The sequence below is a fragment of the Gorilla gorilla genome, chromosome 17 (assembly GCF_029281585.2).
Source record: "Gorilla gorilla gorilla isolate KB3781 chromosome 17, NHGRI_mGorGor1-v2.1_pri, whole genome shotgun sequence".
Lineage (NCBI taxonomy): Eukaryota > Metazoa > Chordata > Mammalia > Primates > Hominidae > Gorilla > Gorilla gorilla.
This window is the reverse complement of record NC_073241.2, coordinates 52,238,890-52,266,228: the sequence shown is the minus strand read 5'-3', so window position 1 is coordinate 52,266,228 and position 27,339 is coordinate 52,238,890. Positions and strand designations below refer to the sequence as shown.

Here is a 27,339-nt window from a genome sequence, read left to right as displayed (position 1 = left end):
TTCATATCCTGTATATCCTAGAAATTCTCTTTTGATTGCTCAGCCCCTAGTTTCCAACTAATTATTTCTCCAAAAATAGCGCTCGGCCGGGCACAGTGGCGCACGCCTGTAATCCCAGCACTTTGGGAGGCCGAGACAGGTGGATCATCTGAGGACAGGAGTTGAAGACCAGCCTCGCCAACATGGTGAAACCCCGTCTCTACTAAAAATACAAAAAAAAATTAGCCAGGCATGTTGGCGCATGCCTGTAATCCCAGCTACTCAGGAGGCTGAGGCAGGAGAATCACTTGAACCTGGGAGGAGGAGGTTGCAGTGAGCCAAGATCGCGCCAGTGCATTCCAGCCTGGGCGATAAAAGTGAGACTCCGTCTCAAAAAAAAAAAGTAAATAAATAAAATAAAATAAAATAAAATAAAATAAAATAAAAATAGCTCTCTTCTGGCCTCTGCTGGTGTGATAGCAGAAAACTGTTTCATTCTTTGCTTAAGTGCATGCCAAAGAATTCAAGTGTAAGGACACTTAAGTTTTCTTTTGTCTCTCTTCTCTTTTCCTCTTCTGTGAGGCAGGATCTTGCTCTATCACCCAGACTTGAGTGCAGTGTCACAACCTCGGCTCACTGCAGCCTCGACTTCCCAGGCTCAAGTGATCCTCCCGCCTTAGCTTCCTGAGTAGCTGGGACTACAGGCACACACCACCACACCTGGTTATTATTATTACTATTTTGAGATGGAGTTTTGCTCTTGTTGCCCACCCAGGCTGGAGCGCAATGGCATGATCTCAGCTCACTGCAACCTCCGCCTGCCAGATTCAAGTGATTCTCCTGCCTCAGCCTCCCGAGTAGCTGGGATGACAGGCATGTGCCACCACACCTGGCTAATTTTGTATTTTTAGTAGAGATGAGGTTTCTCCATGTTGGTCTGGCTGGTCTCGAACTCCCAACCTCAGGTGATTCGCCCGCCTTGGCCTCCCAAAGTGCTGGGATCATAGGTGTGAGCAACTGCGCCCGGCCTATTATTATTTTTTTATGAGACGAGGTCTTGCCATGTTGCCCAGGCTAGTCTTGAACTCCTGGGCTCAAGTGATCCTCCAGCCTCAGCTTCCCAAAGTGCTGGGATTACAGCCGTAAACCACTGTGCCCAGTCAACACTTCGGCTTTCTAAGGACTATTCTAACAGTTCAACTTGGCAAAGAGAAAGACTGAGGTGTCACTTAAACTGCTAGATATGCTGAAAATACACAGTTGGATAGTAAAATTTGAGATATAGTTCAAATTCTTATTTCTGCAGTGGCATTTTTCAAAATTAAACTCATGGATGTTATGAGATGACAAAGATGACAAAGTAAGATTCTTAGGTGTTTCTTTAAAAGCTTGCTCTTTTAGAGAATATTTGTCAAATTTTGTCTAATTCTGACACTGTACTTAGTATTATGCCTGGTAAAGATAAAGTGCTGGATAAATGTTTGTTAAATAAATGAACTAGTGATATTTGGTTTATGTAACATTAGTCTTTTTATGTAACTGAATTACAAATGAAAGACCATCTTGGAGCCAGGCGCAGTGGCTCATATCTGTAATCGTAGCACTTTGGGAGGCCGGGGCAGGAGAATCACTTGAGCTCAGGAGTTCAAGACCAGCCTGGGCAACATAGTGAAAACTCATCTCTATAAAAAGAAAAAACAAAAAATTTAAAGAAAGACAATCTTGGGAGAAATCTTTGCCCTCTTTCAAAGTTATTTCTTTCAGAGCGTCTAATGCCCTACATACATTTAAAAATACATGCTAGTTGCAGTTTATTATTTATTATTATTATTATATTATTATTATTATTATTATTTTTTGAGATGGAGTCTCGCTCTGTCGCCCAGGCTGGACTGCAGTGGCGCTATCTCAGCTCACTGCAAGCTCCGCCTCCTGGGTTCACGCCATTCTCCTGTCTCAGCCTCCCGAGTAGCTGGGATTACAGGCGCCCGCTACCGCACCCGGCCAATATTTTGTACTTTTAGTAGAGACGGGGTTTCACCGTCACTACTAAATCGAGCCAGGATGGTCTCGATTTCCTGACCTCGTAATCCGCCCGCCTTGGCCTCCCAAAGTGCTGGGATTACAGGCGTGAGCCACCGCGCCCGACCTATTTTGTTATTTATTGAGACAGGGTCTCACTCTGTCATCCAGCCTGGAGTGCACTGGCGCGATCTTGGCTCACTGCAGCCTCAACCTCCCGGGACTCAAGGGATCCTCCCACCTCAGTCTCCCAAGTAGCTCCTGTGCCACCATGCCCGGCCTAGATGCAGTTTAAACTGAGTTACTAATATATTGAGCCTATTGGCAGCAGCCTTGCCAGTTCGACTTTGAGAAAACTTTTCACTGCATGAAATGTTTTAGGGAATATTCTTCTGTTTCATCTGGCTTTTCTCTCAAGGTAACATTATCATGTCTTCTACACATATTTGGGTATCCATGATTAACTCATTCAGACTGTCCCATTTGACAACCTTAGGTTTCAAACGGCTTAATCAGAATATCTCTTTACTAAAGGTAGGCAAGCTGTCAGTCAAATGTTAAGTGCGACATACAGGTTCTACATGTTTCCTAAGTTTAAATCAATAGTATCTAACTTTAAAAAGCTTGCTAGTGGCCAAGTGTGGTGTCTTGTGCCTGGAATCTTACTACTTTGGGAGGCTGAGATAGGCAGATCACCTGAGGTCAAGAGTTTGAGACCAGCCTGGCCAACATGGTGAAACTCCATCTCTACTAAAAATACAAAAATTAGCCGGGCGTGGTGGCACACGCCTGTAATCCCAGCTACTCAGGAGGCTGAAGCAGGAGAACCGCTTGAACCCAGGAGGTGGAGGTTGTAGTGAGCTGAGACTGTCACTGTCACTCCAGCCTGGGTGACAGAGTGAGAGACTCCATCTCAAAAAAAAAAAAAAAAAAAAAAGCTTGCTGGCAACCTGAAATTATATGTAACTATGTAACCAGTGAATGACAGACATTCTTATGAAAATATTATCTAACATGTCTATTATACAAATGCTTCACAAATGTATAAAGCCCTTTAATATACATTATCTTTTTAAAGAAAAGCTTGAGTGCAGTGTCATAAACAGCCATTTTGCATTTAAATGTTATCTAACTCAAATGTTTTTTAGTTTTATGAGACAGTTTCACTGTGTTGCCCAGGCTGGAGTGCAGTGACGTGATCTTGGCTCACTGCAGCCTCCACCTCCCAGATTCAAGCTATTCTCCTGCCTCAGCCTCCTGAGTAGCTGGGATTACAGGCATGCACCACTACGCCTGACTAAGTTTTCCATTTTTAGTAGAGACGGGGTTTTGTCATGTTGGCCAGGCTGGTCTCAAGGTTTTGACCTCAAGTGATCCACCCACCCTGGCCTCTCATCAAAGTGCTAGGATTACAGGCATAAGCCACCGTGTCCTGCCACTGAAATGTTTTTTAAATGTGTCTATTTCCTTACTACATTTAAAGGTAGAAGTTGGTCCACAGCAGATAAGATGGGAGAGAGACCTCAGCTCACTCAACTTCACAGGGTAACTGAAGAGAAAATGAAAACTGCTATAAATGGGATGGATAGCTGTGAAGCTACCATCAAGTGGACAAACCCTACCTCTCTTTCTGCTTAGGCTGCCTCTTAAAAAGCAAAATCCATTGGAAGTATATAACTCCAACCACACATCCTGTGGTGCCTTGTTCAAATCCAGGTGCCTCTCAAACTCCTGGCCTTTAGGACTATACTATAGTGAAGATGAATTAGTAGATTCTGGAATTAGGCAACCATGGGTTCTAATTTCATCCCTACTAGTTATTAGAGGTAGCCATGAGATGGATAATTCTGACCTCTGAGAAGTCAGGAAAGTTATGAGGTAGGGCTTTCTAGAAACTTTTTTTTATAGGGGACAAAAACAAATGGCATGTACTTTTCTTCTTCTTTTTGTGCAGAACATGGGCATGATGCTAGAGGTGGCGTAGACTGCTTTACAGATACCAGGATGAACACCAATACAAAGTATGGAAGAGCAGAAAACCAGGAGAAATCTGGGTCCCTGAGGCCATTATGGAGCTGCACTAGTGGCATTGGACTGCTGACCTCTAGACTTTTTAAGGTGAGAAAAATAAAGCCAGTAATTTGTTGTTTAATCTGCTGTTTTTTGGATCCATTTTTTTTTTTTTTGCAGCTTAACAATATTTATTAAGTGATAAGTTCACAGGGTTATTTGAGGATCGAAAGAGAACCATCTATGTGAAGAGTATAAAACAGTTCTTGACACACAGTAAGTGACCAATCAATGATAACTATTATTTTTGGGAGATTATCTGACTACCAGCAGAGAACAAAAATCAAACAGAATAAACAACTTGGGAAGGGAAGGAAAGGGCTGAACAGAAGTGATGATAGGGTGATAAAAAATTCAGAATCATAGAGCCAAACAAGGTACATAAGTGGTCTGACATATAGTACATAATCAATATGTATAATTCCTTTTCCTATCCTATTTGTGAGAACACAAACTAATGCCATTTATTCACGAGAACCTTGATCAACAAGGAAGACCAGACTAAGCAAGAAGATTTTAGGACTCTGAGAAGTAAAGATTGTATTTATAAGGTTATTTATATTTGAGCAAGACATTCCACTCAATGTCTCTTTTATTCCTGCTTATGTAATACTGTCAAGATATAAATCAAAGAAATACACAAAAGAGACACTGATAAACAAAATGTCACTAAAAAAGATGGCACAGATTGGTCAGCCATCTTAATGACTCATAAACTAGGTCCTAGAGGAATAGAAAGTTGCTAAATAGAAAAATCTATTTTGAAACCAAATTGTTCATAACATTTGTCAATCCACAGAAATAATACAATAGAATTTGAACAAATGGGCAGAGAACTCAACATATTTAACCTCAAAACTGCACCAGAAAAAAAAAAAAAAGTACGGCTGGGCACGGTGGCTCATGCCTGCAATCCCAGCACTTTGGGAGGCCGAGGCAGGTGGATCACGAGGTCAAGAGATTAAGACCATCCTGGCCAACACAGTGAAACCCCGTCTCTACTAAAAATACAAAAATTAGCTGGGCATGGTGGTGCACGCCTGTAGTGCCAGCTACTTGGGAGGCTGAAGCAGGAGAATTGCTTGAACCCGGGAGGCGGAGGTTGCAGTGAGTGAGATTGTGCCACTGCACTCCAGCCTGGCGACAGAGCGAGACTCCTTCTTGGAAAAAAAAAAAAAAAGAAAAAAAAGTATGATGAAAAGAAAACATGTGAAGAGTTGGAAAATTAGGACCGGATCAGAGAATAATGTTTACAATATGTGGGAAAGGAAAAAAAGTCGATATTTGTGGTCACCTTGAAAGGAATTTATGACAATGTAGTACCTGATTCCAATTCAACAAAAGCTGAAGAGTTTAAAAAAACTATTAAAATATAGTCTTTCTTTTTTGTTTAAAAAAAAAAAAGACTTAAATGCTAGACACTGATATGACCTAGAGAAGAGCAATTGATGAAGAAAAATCTGTAATGATTAACATGAAGTCACTGCTCAATGTAAATACCAAGGGAAGATGAAGTAAAAAGAAAAGAACTGAAAGGCAACAAATCACAGACTACAACTATTGTATTTTCAAAATTGTATTAGGTATCACTACATAAAGTAAATAAAAACTCTTAAGTTAGAGTGCAAAATGAAAGCGCCTTATTGTTTTAAAGGTGCAAAAGCATAATATCACAAACATTTTCAATAGAAAACTGATTTATAAATCCATTTACAGAAGATCAAAAAAATCAATGTTTAGTACCAACTTTAACTATAAATAACTAAGAAGGAAAAAACTGTCCTCCATCCTTCTGTTTCTGTTTCAACGTCTATGTCTTCTGCTCCTTGCCTTTTGGAGAAAATATTGCATTGTAAGGCTGACGTCTTTTTGGACGAGGACAAGGATCAAGATCTTCCTTAATATAACCTTAAAAACAAATCATAAACTTAGAAGACTGTATGTGCAACATGCATTTCTTTCCGCTTATATCTAGTAAACATTTCTCTTATTTGATGCTTTGTAAGTTTACATGATTCTTCTGATTATTAGCTGTGTGATGCTGATGATTGATCTCACTATTTAGCATCAGTTTCCTCATTTATAATAATGATAGCAAATATTTACCAAATGGTTACATATATCATCTCATATAACTCACATTCCTTTGAAGTAGTTTCTACTATACCTGTTTGACAGATGAGGTAATAGAGACCCAAGGAAGTTAAATTACTTGTTCAAGTTCACAAAGCTAAAAAGTAGAGGAGCTGGGACCTGGCCCAAGCTCTTTCTTATTCCAGAACCAGAACTCTTAAACACTTTCCTATTCTGCCTCCCATAGGTAGTTGCAAAGGGGGACAAAGTGCTAAACATGAACTCTACTATTATAAATTTCAGGTACTTATCAAAAATACTTTTTAGAGTAGCTATTTCAATAGATGACAATCCCTCTATACCCTTCAGACTATTAGATCTCCTAAGGTGTCTCTAAGCATGTACTCTTCAGGGGAAGTATTTGCTCTGCCATACACATGGGGTGCAATCACAGGCTCTATCCAGACTGATTCTGTCTGGTGACCAGGCAGTGAGATATCACATCAAAGTTGACTCAATCTGGCTTATTAATGGGGAAAGCAGAAATACAGTGAAAGCTGTCAGAGACTTTGCATCTTTTGGAAAAACTATCTTACAGTTAAACATCTGGAGCGTCTCCAAAAGTGAAGAAGGTCTCTCCCTCCTTGTTGTGCAGCTAAATCATCAGAGCTCTTCATTGAGAACAGTTTCTTTTCAAAATTAAATTAAATTAATTGTTTTTTTGAAACAGGGTCTTGCTCTGTTGCCCAGGCTGGAGTGCAGTGGTGCAATAACGGCTCACTGCAGCCTCCACCTCCAGGGCTCATGCAATCCTCCCATCTCAGCCTCCTGAGTTACCGGTGGGACCACAGGCATGCACCACCATACCTGGCTAATTTTATTATTTATTTCGTCTAGAGCCAGGGTCTCACTCTGTTGTCCAGGCTGGTCTCGAACTCCTGGGCTCAATGGATCCTCCCATCTTGGCCTCCCAAAGTGCTGGGATTACAGGTGTGAGATACTGTGCCCAGCTGAGAATAGTTTCTATAAGATGGCAAGGCTGAACTGAAATTCTAGGTGGTATAATTTTATCATTTGACATTTATTTAATGCTATTTTATCTTCTTGTGAGTAAAAATTTTAGACGTTTATCTGTAACTGACAAATACAGGCTTAAAGCCTGAAGGCTACTAATTAATTAAAAAGTCAAATCATAAATATTCTAAACACTACTAAACTTTTCAATCACATACCAGAAAACATATCTTGTTTTCATAAAACTCAGTATTTTTTTTTTTTTTAAGACGAGTCAGGTATAGTAGTGAGAATGAAGGGAAAGAGTAAAAGAAGCAGTTCAATCTGTAACTGAATGATCAACTGAGATAACTACTTGCCTCTGGATTAGCTAAAACTCAGTATTTTAAACCACAAGGTAAGACTTAGTCTGTAACTGGGTGGTCTTTGGACCATGGAGAAAATAGCAAAAAATAATAAAGAGGTCAGATAAGTCCCTGCTTAGCTAATATTCTTCCTCTCTTATGGCTTTTTTCTGAACAGCTTCATTCAAGTATACTTGGTATGTAATAAACTGTACACATGTAATGTGAATATTTAGCTCATGTTTTAGGATGATTTTGAATTAAAATTCTTCATAAGAGTATGTTGTCTTATTAAAAGAATGTTTGATTTAATGTCTGTACCAACATTTATTTAATAAAGTTTTGAACTATATGTGCCACATACAAAAAAGTCTAAGAATACAATAATGTAGAGAATAAAATCTTCAGTTAAAGAGGCCCCTTCAGGCCGGGCGTGGTGGCTCGAGTCTGTAATTCCAGCACTTTGGGAGGCTGAGGCGGGTGGATCACTTGAGATCAGGAGTTCGAGACCAGCCTGGCCAGTATGATGAAACCCCGTCTCTACTAGAAAAAAAAAAAAATAGGCTGGGTATGGTGGCATGTGCCTGTAGTCCCAGCTATTCAAGAGGCTGGGGCAGGAAAATCGCTTGAACCTGGGAGATGGAGGTTGTAGTGAGCCGAGATTGTGCCATTGCACTCCAGCCTGGGCCTCACAGTGAGACTCCATCTCAAAAAAAAAAAAAAAAAAAAAAAAGGCCCCTTCATAAAAACTAGCTATTAAATGCTCTTATGAGCTCCTCTGGAATTATACTTTCACAACAAAGGGTCTGTGAAATGGACCCTGCTTAATTAAATAGCTCTTTTAAGGCTAAGGACTCGAGCATTTCATTTCATTTAAACCAATGATTACAATAAAGCTTAGACCTTAGTGACTATGAATTACTATATGCCTGGAATAGTGGTAATGTCCGGATTGATAGTCCTAGCTTGAGCACAGAAATGGGAGTAGGCTACCCCAAAGACAGTTATATGACATGAAGACTTCAGATCACATACCCAACTAACTTAACTTTGGTAGAAAATATAAAACCAGAAAAGTGTGGATCTATACTAGCATTATGCTGCTGGTAACACAGAACAAAAATTACTACTCATGACCTTTTATTAACAGCCTAAAAGCTGAATATATTCTCAAATTATATTAAATGTAAGTGTCATATCTAAACAAGCTAGTTGCATGTCAACAACCTAACAAATAAACATCTTTTTTATTCAGATACCACTTATAAACATCCAGCATTCTGGGTAAGTGAGGTTTTAAAATCCAAAATTCACAGCAGTAGATTTTAAGATTCTCTCTTTTTAAATATAACTTTGCTGGTAATTTTTGTTAGGTTATTTATTTTATTTAAAGTCATTTTGGCTGGGTGCAGTGGCTCATGACTGTAATCCCAGTGTTTTGGGAGGTCAAGGCAGGAGGACCACTTGAGGCCAGGAGTTCAAGACCAGCCTGAGCAACACAGTGAGACCCTGTCTCTAGGGGGAAAAAAAAAAAGTGCTGGGTGTGGCGGCACAAGGCTGTAGTCCTAGCTACTTGGAAGGCTGAGGTAGAGTTTGAGCCCATAAGTCGGAGGCATCAGTGAGCCATGATTATGCATGCCACTACACTCTAGCCTGGGTGACAGAGTGAAGCCCTATTAAAAAAAAATCATTTTGATGATAGAATAAAAGAGAAATTGCTTTTTGAAATTTGGTAAACCAGAATAATATAAGCACAATCACAACATTAAAGTGATATTACCAATCTCTAATTCCAACTAAATTACTGAAGAGTCCTTTTATCTTTAGGAATGTTTTTATGTCACAAAACTGGCACCCAACCTGCAGCAAAAGGTAAAGAGAATCACAGAAAAAAAGGTGCATGTTCACATTTGGGCATATACAGTTATTTATTTTATTTTATTTTGTATTTTATTTATTTTATATTTTTTTATTTATTTTATTTTATTTTATTTATTTTATTTAATTTTATTTTTGAGACAGAGTCTTGTTCTGTCGCCCAGGCTGGAGTGCAATGGCACAATCTTGGCTCACTGCAACCTCTGTCTCTTGGGTTCAAGTGATTCACTTGCCTCAGCCTCCTGAGTAGCTGGGACTACAGGCATGTGCCGCCACGCCTGGCTAATTTTTTGTATTTTTAGTAGAGATGGGGCTTCACCATGTTGGCCAGGCTGCTCTTGAACTCCTGACCTCAGGTGATCCACCCACCTTGGCCTCTCAAAGTGTTGGGATTATAGGCGTGAGCCACTGTGCCCGGCCAAGTATTTAAAAAAATTAATTATAAAATGTTACAATCTATACTCTCACCTCTTTCCATACAAGTCTGAGTGGAAGGAAAACCAACTTCCCAAAAATTCTCTGGTGTGTTGGGTGGAATGTAGCGGAATCGGTGTCTTGAGCAGGAAGCCAACTTCTTTTCTCTTTCTTCTGCTGGCATATCTGCATAATACTAATAATAAAAACTGGTAAGTTTTTTCACTGAAGAATAATAAATGGAGTGTTATGCTTATTGATTATAAACTAGAAGCTAAAAAAGCCATTTACTAAGATATTCAGCAGTCTAAGGAAACTTAATCCTCATTGATGATACTATTAGTAATTAATTCTTACAGACAGTATTAATTACTAACAGTAATCAGTGCTGATATTGGTCTGTGAAGTGCCCGCTTCACTGAAGAAAAGGAGCTTGTATCACAATGTAAACCAATAAAGTGCTTTCTTTATCAGTAAAGTCTTGCAATTAAAAAAAAAAAGCCAGCTGAACTTGACAGTGTGCTTAGTGATACACCTGATTTATACACTGGTACAAAGTCTTTATCCTTATTAGGCCAGTAAAAAAAATTCAGAGGTCTACATGTTTCTTAATTATTATTTGAATATAATGTGTGTTTCAAAGTAATTTTCCTATCTCTACGGCTTTAAAAAATAATTTAGATCTGAATGTCGTAGGCTCCATGACTTCTCCCTTTAAGATTTCAGTTAGGATCAAAAGCCTACTATTTTTTGGCAACTGTGAAAACAAAGAACTTGAACTTCATGCACACAAGGATAAAATTATACGTAAAAATTGTACAGGTTTTTAAGGCCTAGACTTAATGAAAGCAAAGCAGTAGTTTAAGGTTTAATAGAACGTAGATGACAGAATCACTTTTTTTTTGAGAGAGAGTCCTGCTCTGTCACCCAGGCTGGGGTGCAGTGGCACGATCTTGGCTCACTGCAACCTCCCACTCCTGTGTTCAAGTGATTCTCTTGCCTCAGCTTCCCAAGTAGCTGGGACTATAGGCATGCACCACCACACTCAGCTAATTTTGTATTTTTAGTAAACACGGGGTTTTACTATATGTTGGCCAGGCTGGTCTCGAACTCCTGACCTCAAGTGATCCACCTGTCTCAGACTCCCAAAGTGCTGGGATTACAGGTGTGAACCACCCAGAATCACATATTTAATCCAGCCAATTCCTTCACTTTACACTTGAGAAACTGAAAATGAAAGTGGTAATTTGCCAAAGATATCACCTATTGAAAGTGATAGACTTAAAACTAGAATTTAAGTTTGAAGTAAAAGCTTTTAATACATTTCTATTTTATACAGATTAAAGGCTTTAAAGAAGCTGTGAAACAACTTCATTCAGGTATCTTTTTCATCATTCTCACTGCCCTAAGTATAAGCCTTTGTTATCTTAGTCTGGGCTTTGGGATGAGACGAGATGACCTTAGAGAATCAGGGCTTACTGGAAAAAACACTGCCACTGAATTAAAACATACTTGAGAGGGCCGGGCGCGGTGGCTCATGCCTGTAATCCCAGCACTTTGGGAGGCCGAGGCGGGTGGATCACGAGGTCAGGAGATCGAGACCATCCTGGCTAACATGGTGAAACCCCGTCTCTACTAAAAATACAAAAAATTAGCTGGGCGAGGTGGCGGGCGCCTGTAGTCCCAGCTGCGCGGGAGGCTGAGGCAGGAGAATGGCGTGAACCCCCGGGGGCGGAGCCCACAGTGAGCCGAGATCGAGCCACTGCACTCCAGCCTGGGCGACAGCGAGACTCCGTCTCAAAAAAAAAAACAAACAAAAAAACCAAAAAAACAAAACAAAACAAAAAAAATACTTGAGAAACAGTAGTCGGTCAGTGCAGTTGTAACACAGCAAGCAAATGGGTGAGTGGTCGAACAGAAATCAGAGAGGAAGTGCAGAGCCAGAGTTTGTTGTCATTGATAAGGACTTTAGATTCTTTTTCTTAGTGGGATGGGAAGACAATGAAGGATTCTGGGAATAACATGATTTAACTTCTATTCTAAAAAGATTATTAAAACAAAAAGGCCATTCATTGCTGAGCTGAAAGTACACTGTTAAGAGACAAGAATGAAAAGTAAAAGAGAATGGGGACAGAGGTACATGGGAACTGTATGTACTTTCTGTACAACTTTGCTGTGAACCTATAACTGCTCTAAAAAATAAAGTTTTAATTATTAATTAATTAATTAATTTATTGAGATGGAGTTTCGCTCTTGTCACCCAGGCTGGAGTGCAATGGAGCAATCTCGGTTCACTGCAACCTCTGCCTCCTGGGTTCAAGTGATTCTCCTACCTCAGCCTCCAGAGTAGCTGGGATTACAGGCACGCACCACCACGCTCAGCTAATATTTGTATTATTAGTAGAGACAGGGTTTTAACATCTTGGCCAGGCTGGTCTTGAACTCCTGACCTCAGGTGATCCACCCGCCTCGGCCTCCCAAAGTGCTGGAATTAGAGGCATGAGCTACTGTGCCCAGCCAAAATAAAAGTTTTAGAGTAAAAAAAAAAAAAAAGACCAGAAAAGCACTTAGAAGCTATTACAATTATAAAATGTTGGCCAGGTGCAGTGGCTCACGCCTGTAATCCCAGCACTTTGGGAGGCTGAGGCGGGCGGATCACGAGGTCAGGAGATTGAGACCATCCTGGCTAACACAGTGAAACCCCGTCTCTACTGAAAATACAAAAAAATTCGCCAGGCGTGGTGGCGGGCGCCTGTAGTCCCAGCTACTCAGGAGGCTGAGGCGGGAGAATGGCGTGAACCCAGGAGGCGGAGCTTGCAGTGAGCTGAAATCGCGCCACTGTGCTCCAGCCTGGGCAACAGAGGGAGACTCCAACTCAAAAAAAATAAAATAAAATAAAATGTTGCCTTGGTCCAGGGCATTAGTGGTGGTGATAGTAAGTGGATGGATATGGGATATATTTTGAAGGAAGAATCAATGGGGTTTGTTGATATAAAAGTTATTGAGATGTGAAAGAAAAAAGTAATGAATAACTAAAAGATCTCAGGACATATAGGAGACTCAGCAGTGAGGTTTGGGAATTGAGGGCAGATATTGTATGTTTGTTTTTGGATGTGTGAAATTTGAGATCACTATCTCAGATCCACATGAGTATTGCACACTCCACTTGCAGAATAGGCAATGGGATAAATTTAAGAACTGTAAGCATATGGTTAGTATTTAAGTACATGGGACTGGCACTTCCACTTCTGGTCATGATGGAGTAACAGAACAGATTTACCTTCCTATGTAAATTAACTAGAAAAACTAAAATGTATACAATAATGGTTTTCAGAGATTGGATAACAGAAAGCACGGGAAATGATTATTGAGAATGAATGCAACTTAACAGTGTTTCTAGCAAGAGCTTTTTTCTAACTAGTAGGATTAATTCTAGATCATAGAATTATGGTTATAACTAAAAAACCAGAGATTTACTCAATGTGGACCATATTCTTTAAGAAATCATGATATATTCAATTTGTGTAATGAAAACTCACCAACTCACATTATAGGCTTTTGCTTGTATTGCCAAACTGCTTTTCAAAATAGTGATCCCAATTTATATTCCCATTGTTAGTACATAAGAGCATATTTCTACCCAATGCTTACCTGCATTACAATCTAGTCACACTTTCACATATAATTTTAATGTGCTTGGTTATTAAATTTTCTAGCCCGTATGTTAAAAACGAAATTTAAAAGGGGAAGTAAATTGCTGAGGGCAGGCATCTGAGAGCTAATGGACAACAAGGGAAGAAATAAAAACAGCATGTTCCAGGTCAAAACAGAACCTGCCTGGGACTATTCAGTAAAAGGACAATCAGTACAGTTGGCCCTTCATATCCTTGGGTTCTACATTCATGGATTCAACCAGCCGTGGATCAAAAATATTCAGGAAAAAAACCTTCATCTGTATTAACACGTACAGACTATTTTTCTTGTCATTCCCTATACAATACAGTATAACAACTATTTACAAAGCATTTACATTGTAATAGGGATTATAAGTAATTAGAGGTAATTTAAAGCATATGAAAGAATGTGCATAGGTTATAGGCAAATACTATGCCATTTTATATCAGAGACTTGAGCATCCGTGATTTGGTATCCACAGTAGGTCCTGAAGCCAGTTTCCCACAGATACAAAGCGATGTCTGTACCATCTACTTCAACATCCAAGACAGCCAATGTATAAAAGGAAAAATATAAGGGTTTAAGTATTTATTCATTATATCTTGTTTAGGAAGAAAAATGTTTGGTGCAGTGGCTCACACCAGTAATCCCAGTACTTTGGGAGGCCAAGGTGGGCGGATCACCTGAGGTCGGGAGTTCGAGGCCAGCCTGACCAACATGGTGAAACCCTGTCTCTACTAAAAGTACAAAATTAGCCGGGCATGGTGGCGCATGCCTATAATCCCTAGCTACTCGGGAGGCAGAGGGAGAGGCAGGAGAATCGTCTGAACCCAGGAAATGGAGGTTGTGGTGAGCTGAGATCGCACCATTGTGCTCCAGCCTAGGCAACAAGAGCAAAACTCTGTCTCAAACAAACAAAAAAGAACTTGGCCAGCGTGGTGGTTCACATCTGTAATCCCAGAACTTTGGGAGGCCAAGGCAGGTGGAACAATTGAGGTCAGGAGTTCGAGAGCAGCCTGGCCAAATAGTGAAACCCCGTCTCTACTAAAAATACAAAAATTAGTCATGCATGGTGGTAGGTGCCTGTAATCCCAGCTACCCGGGAAGCTGAGGCAGGAAAATTGCTTGAACCTGGAAGGCGGAGAGTGCAGTGAGCCAAGATCACACCACTACATTCCAGCCTAGGCAACAGGGCAAGACTCCGTCTCAAAAAAAAAAAAAAAAATAGAACTTATATTGGTACCAATTATTTTTAAAAAATTATGAGTATACCTAATTTCCTGAGAATGTTGGTAAAAATAATTTTTTTTTTTTTTTTGAGACGGAGTCTCGCTCTCTCGCCCAGGCTGGAGTGCAGTGGCGCAGTCTCGGCTCACTACAAGCTCTGCCTCCCGGGTTCACGCCATTCTCCTGCCTCAGCTTCCCGAGTAGCTGGGACTACAGGCGCCCGCCACCATGCCTGGCTTTTTTAAATGTGTTTTTAGTAGAGACGGGGTTTCACCATGTTAGCCAGGATGGTCTAGATCTCCTTACCTCGTGATCTGCCCGCCTTGGCCTCCCAAAGTGCTGGGACTGCAGGTGTGAGCCACTGCACCTGGCATTTTTTTTTTTTTTTTTTGAGACGAAGTTTCACTCTTGTTGCCCAGGCTGGAGCGCAATGGCACAATCTCGGCTCACTGCAACCTCCACTTCCCGGGTTCAAGCGATTCTCCTGCCTCAGCCTCCTGAGTAGCTGGAATTACAGGTGTGCACCACCACACCCAGCTTACTTTTGTATTTTTAGTAGAGATGGGGTTTGGCCATGTTGGCCAGGCCGGTCTCGATCTTCTGGCCTCAAGTGATCCGCCCTCCTTGGCCTCCCAAAATGCTGAGATTAGAGGCATGAGCCACCGCACCCGACCCAGAATACTCCTTATTCCTTCTGTTATGCCTGGCTCAAATAAGAGGTTTCTATAACCAATATGGTTTGTATACATGATTTTAAAATCATGCATTTATTATCTATAAAGCCGTACTTAAAAAAAAATTAGTATCGACATTAGTACTTACAATTTCACATTCCTTACACGTGTGCCCAAGCAGTTTTCTTCTCTCCTCTTTTTTCCGAACCACCTCAATATGAGGAAAATTTTGCAAGCTAGTCTCTCTGGGGGAAAAATGAATTAAATTAACAAAGCTTAGAGTTCAGAGGAGAAATAATCCCCAAAACATTCATTCATTTTTATTTGAAGTGTTTATTCAGTATGTTAGAAAAATATTGCTTCAACAAATACTTATTAAGTGCTTACTATATATACACCAAGTATTTTTATGGGTATTTTTTTCTAACTAAAAAAATTAAAACTATTTACTATCCAAAGTGACCTGCAAATTCAGTGTAATCCCCATCAAAATACCAATAATGTTCTTCACAGAAGTATTTATTTATTTAGAGACAGAGTCTTGCTCTGTTGGCCAGGCTCGAGTGCAATGACATGATCTTGGCTCACTGCAACCTCCACCTCCCGGGTTGAAGCGATTCTTGTGCCTCAGCCTTCTGAGTAGCTGGGATTACAGGCCTGTACCACCACGCCTGGCTAATTTTTTATTTTTAGTAGAGATGGGGTTTCACCATGTTGGCCAGGCTAGTCTTGAACTCCTAACCTCAGGTGATCTGCCCGCCTCAGCCTCCCAAAGTGCTAGGATTACAGGCGTGAGCCACTGTGCCCAGGCTTTCACAGAAATATAAAAAAAAAATCCTAAAATTAGTCTGAAACCAGTAAAGTCATACCAATAGCCAAAGCAATCCTGAGCAAAAAAGAACAAAGCTGGATGGGTGCAGTGGCTCACTTGAGGTCAGGAGTTCGAGACCAGCCTGGCCAACGTGACAAAACCATGTCTGTATTAAAAATACAAAAATTAGTTGGGTGTGGTGGCACAGGCCTGTAATCCCAGCTACTCAGGAGGCTGAGGCACAAGAACTGCTTGAACCCGGGAGGCAAATGTTGCAGCGAGCTGAGACTACACCACTGCACTCTAGCCTGGGTGAGACTCTGCCTCAAAAAAAGAAAAAAAGCAAAAAAACAAAAACAAAAACAAGCTGGCGGCAACATACTATCAGACTTCAAAATATACGAAGCTACAGTTACCAAAACAGCATGGTACCGGCATAAAAACAGACACATAGAGCAATGGAAGAGTACCAGAAATTAATGAATGCCTCTATAGTCAACTGATTTTTTTTTTACATAGGAGCCACGCACCTTCATTGGGGAAAGGATAGTTTATTTAATAAACGGTGCTGGTAAAACTGGATATCCACTGCAGAAGAATGAAAATAGGCCCCTATTTCTCACTCAATATAAAAATCAACTCAAAATGAGTCAAAGAACTAAATGTAAGACCCAAAACTATAAAACTACTAGAAAAAAAAATACGGGAAATGTTTCAGGACAATGGTCTGGGAAAAGATTTTATGAATAAGACCTCAAAATAACAGACAATAAAAGCAAAAATATACAAGTGGGATTATACTGAAAGACAATTACTATTACTTCTTATTTCTGCCTTTCACTGGCTGAAAATAATAATTGGGTTAGGAGGTAAAATATAATATCCTATTTAAAAATGAATACTGTATTATGAAACTCATAAATTGGCATTGTATAACATTAAAAAAAAAATACTGCCTGTTTTCCAGTACTAAGAACCCAGATTTCAGGACTAACTTCTTCTGCCCAGAGAACAGATTCATCTGTTTGTATGCCATTTGCCATCCTATTTATGAGAAACATTACTGGCCAGGTGTGGTGGCTCATGCCTATAATCCCAGCACTTAGGGAGACTGGGGCAAAAGGGTTGCTTGAGACCAGCACCAGGGGTTTGAGACCAGCCTGGGCAACATATCAAAACACCTGTCTCTACAAAAAATAAAAATAAAAATAAAAAATTAGCTGGCTGTGGTGGCACACACCTATAGTCCCAGGTACTCAGGAGGCTGAGGTGAGAGGATTGCCTGAGCCCAGGAGTTTGAGGCTGCAGTGAATAATGATTGTGCCATTGCACTTCAGCCTAGGTAACAAAGTGAGATCCTGTCTCAAAACAAAACAAAACAAACAAAAAAAAAAACAGAAAAAAGAAAAAGAAAGAAAAATTACCTTATGCTGCTTCCACCTACCATGAATTCTTCAAAATATTAGGCATAACTATCATTTATTGTTATTTTTAAATGAATAAGATCCTACTGTGAATCACGGAAACCTAGGAGGGTCAAAGCCACTAGGTATGGATTAATATGCTATGGAGTACGTTGGGAAGAAAAAGCAATCAAGAAGCACAAAATTTTATTTTATTCATTATTATTTAGTTAGTTTGTTTTAAGACAGGTTCTTGCTTTGTTGCCCAGGCTGGAGTGAAGTGGCATGAGCATAGCTTACTGCAGCCTGAACTCCTGGGCTCAAGTAATCCCCCTGCCTCATCCTCCTGAGTTAGCTAGGACTACAGGTGCAAGCCACAAGGCCCAGCTAATTTTTGCTTTTTAGTAGAGATGAGGTCTTACTATGTTGCCCAGGTTGGTCTTGAAGTCCCGGCCTCATGAATGTTTTCAGTGTCATCTGGAATGGTGAATCCTTTCCAGAAGGTTTTCAGTTTACTTTGCCCATCACAGGAATCACCATCAATGGCAGGGATAGCCTTACAAACTTTATTTCTTAAATAAGAGAACTTGAAAGTCAAACTACTACTTGATCCAGTCTGCAGAACGATACGTGTTAGCGGCCATGAAAACAACATTCATCCAGCCTGGCCAACATGGTGAAACACTGTCTCTACTAAAAATACAAAAAAAAAAAAATTAGCCAGGCGTGGTGGCACATGCCTGTAATCCCAACTATTTGGGAGGCTGAGGCACGAGAATCACTTGAACTTGGGAGGCAGAGGTTGCAATGAGCCAAGATCGCGCCATTCACTCCAGCCTGGGTGACAGAGTGAGACTCTGTCTCTAAATAAATAAATAAATAAAAAATTCATCTCCTTGTACAGCTCCATCAGAGCTCTTGGGTGACAACGTGCTTTGTCAATGAACAGTAGTATTGAGGTCACCTTTCCAAAAATTATGACAGTGGAAAAAATCTGACCTAGCTGACTTTATCTTGCTTTTAACCTTTAAGCTGTCTATTTATTTTTGGGCATAGGCCAAATTAACTATGAGAAAAATTTAGTTTAACTTTAAAACAAAGATGATAACAGCTCCTTCTGGAAATCAGCCCTGTCCTTGCTCAGGGACTGAAACCACCTTTGTAAAACTAACAAATTAGCCAAGAGGTTATTTTAAAACAAAGATGATTATCAGCTCCTTCCCAAAACTAACTCCTCCTTCTTGCTCAGAGACTTAAACCATCTATGTAAAACCAGCAAATCAGTCAAGAGGTTAAAATTATTGCTCAGTAGTGGAGTCATGCAGACAGAGGTCATGGGATTTTTAACCTCAATTGCTCCTACATACAAATGATATTACTATTATAAAACCTTAGGGCGTGAGGTATTTTTCAGACCCTACATTCTGACGGACCAGGTGGGCTCACCTGCGCTGGTAACTCATACCAAAAAACTGGTTCAATTGATCTTGTGATCCCACCCAAAAACCGATTCAGTGCAAAAAGACACCTTTGACCCCTATAATTTCATCCCCAACCCAACCAATCTCCATTCCCCGTTCCCAGCTCCCTCTCTGCCAAACTATCCTTAAAAAACCATAGCTTCCACATTTTAGGGGAAGGTGATTTAAATAATAACTTCAGTCCTCCCACTTGACTAACTCTGCAATTATTACACTCTTTCTCTACTATAATATCACTGTCTCAGTGAATCAGCTCTATTTGTATGGTGGGAAAAAAAGAAAAAACAACTGTTGGATGATTACAATATTTTGAAAGGATATCTTTTTTTTTTTTTCTGATCAATAGGCTTAAAATATTTAGTAAACCATGCCATAAACAGATGTGCTGTCATCCAGGCTTTGTTGCTCTATTTCTAAAGCACAGGCACAGTAGACTGAGCATAATTCTTCAGGGTCCTAGGATTTTCAGAATGGTAAATGAGCACTGGCTTCAACTTGAAGTCACCAGCTGCATTAACCCAAACAAGAGTCAACCTGTCCTTTGAAGCTCTGAAGCCAGGCACTGGTTTCTCCTCTCTAGTTATCAAAGTCATAGATGGCATCTTCTTCCAACAGAAGGCTGTTTCATCTGCACTGAAAATGTGTTGTTTAGTTCAGCCACCTTCATCACTGATCTCAGCCAGATATTCTAGATCATTTGCTGCTACAGCTTCTATATCAGTACTTGCCGTTTGCTTTGCACTTTTATATTACGGACATGGCTTCTTTCCTTAAACCTCATGAACCAACCTCTGCTAGTTTCAAACTTTTCTTCTGCAGCTTCCTCAAACTAAATAGAGTTAGAGGCTTGCTCTGGATTAGGCACTGACTTAAAGGAATGCGGTGGCTGGTTTGATCTTCAATCTGGACCACTGAAATTTCCTCCATGTCAGCAGTGAGTCTGTTTCACTTTCTTACCATTGATGTGTTCACTGGAGTAGCACTTGTGATTTTCTTCAAGAACTTTCCTTTGCATTTGCAACTTGGCCGACTGGTGTAAAAGGCCTAGCTTTTTACCCATCTTGGCTTTTGAAATATCTTCCTCATTAAGCTTAATCATTTCTAGCATTTGATTTAAAAGTAAGAGATGTGCAACTCTTCCTTTCACTTGTATACTTAGAGGGCATCATAGTTGGTTTTTTTTTTTTTTTGAGACAGCATCTCACTTTGTCTCCCAGGCTGGAGTGCAGTGGCGCGATCACAGCTCACTATAGTCTTGACCTCCTGGGCTCAAGCAATCCTCCCACCTCAGCCTCCCCCAGTATAACAGGTGGAACTACAGGCGTGTGCCACCATGCTCAGCTAATTTTTTTTGTATTTTTTGTAGAGATGGGGTTTTTCCATGTTGCCCAGGCTGGTCTCGATTTGCTCATCACGGCCTCCCAAAGTTCTGGAATTACAGGCATGAGCCACCATGCCTGCTTCCATTCAGGGTTCTTAACTGGCCTAATTTCAATGTTGTTGTGTCTCAGGGAATAGGGAGGCCCAAGAAGAGGAGGAGAGATGGGAAAACGGTCGGTTGGTGGAGCAGCCAGAACACACACGACATTCATTGAGTTCACTGTCTTAAATGGGCATTGTTCATGATGACCCAAAACACTTATAATTTAACAGCATCAGGCCGGGCGCAGTGGCTCACGCCTGTGATCCCAGCACTTTGGGAGGCCTAGGCAGGTGGATCATGAGGTCAGGAGATCGAGACCATATTGGCTAACACGGTGAAACCCTGTCTCTACTAAAAATACAAAAAATTAGCCAGGTGTTGTGGTGGGCACCTGTAATCCCAGCTACTTGGGAGGCTGATGCAGGAGAATTGCTTGAACCCAGGAGGCAGAGGTTGCAGTGAGCCAAGATCATGCCATTGCACTCCAGCCTGGGCAACCAGAGCGAAACTCCATTTCAAAAAAAAAAACAAAAAAACAAAACATGCTTAAAGGTTTTGTTTTTAAAGATTCAAAAATCCTTATAAAAAAATTCTGAAGCATAATAAACCTAAGTCTTACCACCTAAAGTCTTTTTTTTTTTTTTTTTTCTGAGACGGAGTCTCGCTCTGTTGCCCAGGCTGGAGTGCAGTGGCGCGATCTCGGCACACTGCAAGCTCCACCTCCCGAGTTCACGCCATTCTCCTGCCTCCTGAGTAGCGGTGACTACAGGCACCTGCCACCACGCCCGGCTAATTTTTTGTATTTTCAGTAGAGACGGGGTTTCACCATGTTATCCAGGATGGTCTCGATTTCCTGACTTTGTGATCCCCCCGCCTGGGCCTCCCAAAGTGCTGGGATTACAAGTGTGAGCCACCATGCCTGGCCTACCTAAAGTCTTATACTACATAAAACTTATACAATTTAATAAATGCCCCAAGTTGAAAAGATAGAATAAAAAGACATTTAAAAAAATAATAGTAAAACAGACAGGCTGGGTGTGGTGGCTCATGCCTGTAATCCCAGCAGTTTGGGAGGCTGAGGCGGGTGGATCACCTGAGGTCAGGAGTTCGAGACCAGCCTGGCCAACATGGTGAAACCCCATCTCTAATAAAAATACACAAATTATCCAGGCCTGGTGGTGGGCACCTGTAATCCCAGCTACTCGGGAGGCGGGGGCAGGAGAATAACTTGAACCCAGGAGACAGAGGTTGCAGTGAGCCGAGATTGCGCCACTGTACTCCAGCCTGGGCGACAGAGTGAAACTCTGTCTCCAAAAAAAAAAAAGAAAAAAAATACACACACATACACACACACACACACAAAAGCAGAGAAAATAACTATTACCACTGCCAAAAAAAGGTGATGGTGGCAAAAATTTCCTTATTTGTAAAATTTGTCGTTTTTATGCTTGAGTCTCTTTTTTATGACCATAAAGTAAATAATTTTAATTTAACCAAAGTAGCAATTTAACAGTTTAGAGATACTCTGACAAAGACAGCTCGATTGGCCAGGTGTGGTGGCTCAAGCCTGTAATCCCAGCACTTTGAGAGGCCGAGGCAGATGGATGGCTTGAGCCCAGGAGTTCAAGATTAGCCTTGGCAACGTGGTGAAACCCTGTCTCTACAAAAAATAAAAAAGTTAGCCAGGTGTGGTAGTATGTGCCTGTAGTCCCAGATACTCAGGAGGCTGAGGTGGGAGTATTGCTTGAGCCTAGGAGGCAGAGGTTGCAGTGAGCTGAGTTTACGCCATTGCACTCTAGCCTGGGTGACAGAGCAAGACCCTGTCTTTAAAAAAAAAAGAAAAAAGAGAGAGAAATAAAAGACAGCTCTATTGTACTTCCAGTCACATTGCTGGTATAAATAAAAACCAACTTACCTTTCATCATCTTTAAAATATGGCTCCACAAACGCTTTCTGCTTGACTTTGTCTTGTTTATCACCAAGAGCTATAAATAAAACATGCACATTACAAACTAAATGTAGAACTTAATGAGAAATAATTAACTAGCTTGGAAGAAAATGACGTGCACTCAAACTTCCATTTTTATTGGGTTTCATGCTCCAGGCCTCTGAACAACTCATTTAAATTTTCTGCAACTTTGTAACCATTTTTTTTTTTTTTTTTTGAGCCGGTGTCTTGCTCTGTTGCTTAGGCTGGAGTGCAGTGGCACAATCTCTGCTCACTGCAAGCTCCACCTCCCGGGTTCACGCCATCCTCTTGCCTCAGCCTCCTGAGTAGTTGGGACTACAGGCGCCCGCCACCATGCCGGGCTAATCTTTTGTATTTTTAGTAGAGACAGGGTTTCACCATGTTAGCCAGGATGGTCTCAATCTCCTGACCTCATGATCCGCCTGCCTCGGCCTCCCAAAGTGCTGGGATTACAGGCGTGAGCCACCGCGCCCTGCCTCTGCAACTACTTTTTTCTTTCTTTTGCATCTGCATAATGAGGAGGGTGCTGTTTCATTCAACTCAAAATTACTAGACAGCTAAAAGTCATTATCTCAGGAAGTATTTTAGAGTATAAAAGAAATACTCAGATGCCCACTATTATCATTTGACAAGAAAGAACAACAAAAGACAGCTTTCAATATTAATTTTGGCCGGGTGTGGTGGCTCACATCTGTAATCTCAGCACTTTGGGAGGCCGAGGTGGGTGGATCACCTGAGGTCAGGAGTTTGAGATCAGCCTGGCCAACATGGTGAAACCCTGTCTCTACTCAAAATACAAAAATTAGCTGGGCATGGTGGCACATGCCTGTAATCCCAGCTACTCGGGAGGCTGAGGCAGGAGAATCTCTTGAACCAGGGAGTTGGAGGTTGCAGTGAGCTGAGATTGTGCCACTGCACTCCAGCCTGGCAACAGAGCAAGACTCCGTCTCAAAAAAAATAAAAAAAATTTACACATAAGTATACATCTTTATACAGTGTGATACTCTGATATATGTACACAATGTGTAAAGACCAAATTAGGGTAATTAGCATATCTGTCACCTCAAACATTTGTCATTTCTTCGTGTTGGGAACATTCAAAATCTGTGCTTTTAGCTATCTGAGAACATATATTGTTGTTAATTATAGTCACCATATAGTGCTATTGAACACTACAATTTATTCCTTCTATTTAGCTTTTTATTTTTCTTTGTTTTCTTGAGATGGAGTCTTGCTCTGTTGCCTAGGTTGGAGTGCAGTGGCATGATCTAGGCTCACTGCAACTTCTGCCTCCCAGGTTCAAGAGATTCTCTTGCCTCAGCCTCCCAAGTAGCTGGGACTACTAGGCGCACGCCACCACGCCCGGCTAATGTTTTGTATCTTTAGTAGAGACGGGGTTTCACTGTGTTAGCCAGGATGGTCTCGATCTCCTGATTTTGTGATCTGCCTGCCTCGGCCTCCCAAAGTGTTGGGATTACAGGTGTAAGCCACTGTGCCCGGCTCCCTTATTTATTTTTCTTAGAGATCAGGTGTTGCTATGTTGCCCAGGCTGGAGGGCAGGGGCAATTCATAGGCACTGCACCACTACTGATCAGCATGCAAGTTTTGACCTGCTCCATTTTTGAAGTGGGCCAGTTCACTGCTCCTTGAGCAACTTAGTGGTCTCCTGCTTCTAAGAGGTCACCATATTGATGCCAAACTTAATATGGATCATACCTCAGAACTCCAATACAGCACTACTCCAAGAACTCCAAGGCTCAAGCTATCCTCCTGCTTCAGCCTCTTGGGTAGCTGGGACTACGGGTGCCTGCCACCTTGCTTGGCTAGCTATATTTTTATACCAATTAACCCACCTTTGGCTATCCCAGCCTTCCCCACCCCTAGTAACTGCTATTCTACTCTCTACTTCTATGAGATCAACTTTTTTAGATTCCACATATGAATAAGAACACGTGGTATTTATCTTTCTGTGCCTGGCTTATTTCACTTAATATGATGTTCTCCAAGCTCATCGATGTTTGCACAAATGACAGAATTTTGTTCTTTTTAGTGGTTAAATAGTATTTTTGTGTGTCTATGTATATATGTGTGTGTGTGTGTGTATATATATATATATATACACGTATCTATCTATATATCATTTTCTTTATCTGTAAGTAGACACTTAGGCTGATTCCGTATCTTGGCTATTCTGAGCAGTGCTGCAATAAATGTGAGTGCAGATATCTCTTTAACATACTGATTTCCTTTCCTTTGGATATACACCCAGTAGTGGGACTGCTGGATCTATGACAGTTCCATTTTCAGTTTTTTTTTTTTTTTTTTAGACGGGGTCTTGCGCTGTTGCCCAGGCTGGAGCACAGTGGCGTGATCTTGGCTCACTGCAAGTTCCACCTCCCGGGTTCACGCCATTCTCCTGCCTGAGCCTCCCGAGTAGCTGGGACTACAGGCGCCTGCCACCATGCCTGGTTAATTTTTTTGTATTTTCAGGAGACGGGGTTTCAGCGTGTTAGCCAGGATGGTCTCGATCTCCTGACATCGTGATCCGCCCGCCTTGGCCATTTTTAGTTTTTTGAGGAATCTTCATACCATTTTCTAAAATGGCTATACTAATTTACATTGTCACCAATCCTGTTGATTTTTACAATGCATCTTTAAGGTAAGTTTTAACCAGGGAATAAACAGATTAAAAATTTTATCAGAAAATTGATGACAAAGATTAAAAACTAGAGCTCAGAACTTGGGACCTGACTCCTAAGATGTCTAGACTCAAATACCTAAACGCTAGCATCTATTCAAAGAATCAAAATTTACTGAGCATTGTGCTAAGTTCCAGACATACAATGTGTAATGAGAGAGCAGGTCTCCTGTCTTCATGGAGTTTACATTACAGTGAAGAAAATAGACATTAAGCAAGCAGACAGTTAAACATTAAGCAGGTAGACAGTTAAGGGTTATGTGAGAAAGCACATACAAGGTAGTAACCGGGTTGAGAAAATAAAATAAATACGTAACAAATCCTAAATTATATGCCTGGGTGACTGCGAAAAATAAAAACGTTTGAAGATTATTTGGTTGGAAGTAAATGGAAATTGGCTTAGACGTTACGTTTAAGCTGAAGAGACGCAAAAGTATCTCACAGTACTCAGAAATGCAAGACTGGGATTCATCAGAGAAATCAAACCTAGAGATGCAGATTTGGAATCATTTTCAGAGGTAAGGCTGATAAAAGTTGTGAGAGAAAAGTTGTGAGGAAGAAAGAGTCTTGGGGATATTCTAGGAAACAAGCTGTGACAAATGTAAAGAATGAGGCAGCATCGTCAGAAAAGCTAAGTGAGAAGAAATTCTGGGATAGTCAGTGTCAAATGTAACTTAAAAGAAGGAACAGAAATTAATAAGTACACCTTTGCAAAAAATAGTCTTTTTCTTTGAAGGGAAACCTATTTGCAAAAGGTCCTTCTTGGGGGGAAAAAGGATACTGAACAGCTGTAAATTTTTATTTCAAAATTTATTTGATGGAGTTTTTGCCATGGACTAAGCAAGCAAAAGCCTACTGTCCTCTATCTTTGGTTTGGGTCTCATTCACTTTTGAGTTAAGGGCTGTTGTTTCAAAAACCTGATGGAAACATGAGCATAATCAAGATTGTGCCACAGTAGAAGGTATGTTCATTTAAACCAGCATAAAACAATCTTTGCACTAGATTAAAAATTCGGACCAATTTAATAACAATGAGAAAAATGAGAGATTTAACAAAAATTACAATTTTCAATCCAGATTATCTACTTAGATTTTCAATTATTCTTTTTCTGATTGCTATCCTACATTATAAAGTTACTGCTTCTAATGAAAGAGATATTAAGACTAATACACATAGTTACATTAGGTATTTTGTCTGGTAAGATAAAGCATTCACAGCAGAAAACAGACCTGAATTTTCCTTTTTTGAATTTAATTAATTAATTATTTTTTTTTTGAGACAGGGTCTCACTCTGTCGCCCAGGCTGAAGAACAGTCAGCGGTTCACTGATGCAGCCACGACCTCCTGGGTGTTCAAGCGATCTTCTCGCCCCAGCCCCCAAGTAGCTGGGACTACAGGTATGTGCCATCATGCCGAGCTAATTTTTGTAGAAATGAGGTTTTATCATATTGCCCAGGCTGGTCTTGAACTCTCCTGAGCTCAAGCAATCTGTCTGCCTTGGCCTTCCAAAGTGCTGGGATTACAGGTGTGAACCACTGTGCCTGGCTGGATCTGAATGTTCTACAAAACTTTCTCCTTCTACTCTATTACAATTAATTTAATAATTAATAGACATTTCTCAAAAATTTTATCAATTTTATGCATATTTAGAAAGAAATTTGTAATACCAAACTAATCTTAGTTTCTTAGTTCTAATAAATATTTTATAGCTATATAACACATTAACATAAGGAGAGGTTGGGTCAAAGGTACAGGAGAATGCTGAAAAATTTTCTGGAACTCTTATCGGTGTAAAATTATCTCAAAATTTTAAAAACCTGAAAAAATTTATACAAGAAATATGAAACTTTAATTGTTGATATGTCATCAAGCCTTTGTTAATTAGCTTGATAACTTAACTTACTAAATTCTGCAACTGAGAAGCCATAATTAAACAGAAAAAAATCTTACTGTGTAGTTTCTTTGTGGCAGCAGACAATTCCTCCTCTTCATCGGCTGCTTGGGAGAAACTGTCTGCCAAACAGGATTCATACTCTTCATGTGTTGTCCGATCAAACATATCTTCCAAGCTATCATTCATTTTTCTTTCTTCATCTATGTAAAAGAGCACTGGCTTAGGGCAATAAGCAAGCTTTTGCTTAATATGTAGACCATCATGAAACTGTAGTAACTACCACACAATA

At 40.5% G+C, this 27,339-nt stretch overlaps 1 protein-coding gene across 8 annotated transcripts in view; it reads right to left on the bottom strand.

The window, feature by feature from the left end:
• Positions 1 to 5,631: 5,631 nt before the first annotated feature.
• RBBP8 (RB binding protein 8, endonuclease) overlaps positions 5,632 to 27,339 on the bottom strand; it is a 94,253-nt gene continuing 72,545 nt past the window's right edge. For 5 of the 8 annotated variants that reach the window (XM_031003568.3, XM_031003566.2, XM_031003567.2 and 2 more), the window contains exons 15-19: positions 27,107 to 27,250; positions 22,404 to 22,473; positions 15,519 to 15,615; positions 9,849 to 9,990; positions 5,632 to 5,979 (exon numbers count right to left, since the gene is read on the bottom strand). In XM_031003568.3, the coding sequence (XP_030859428.2) occupies positions 5,882 to 5,979; positions 9,849 to 9,990; positions 15,519 to 15,615; positions 22,404 to 22,473; positions 27,107 to 27,250 (551 nt within the window). In that variant the 3' untranslated portion in view covers positions 5,632 to 5,881. 8 annotated transcript variants of the gene reach the window in all.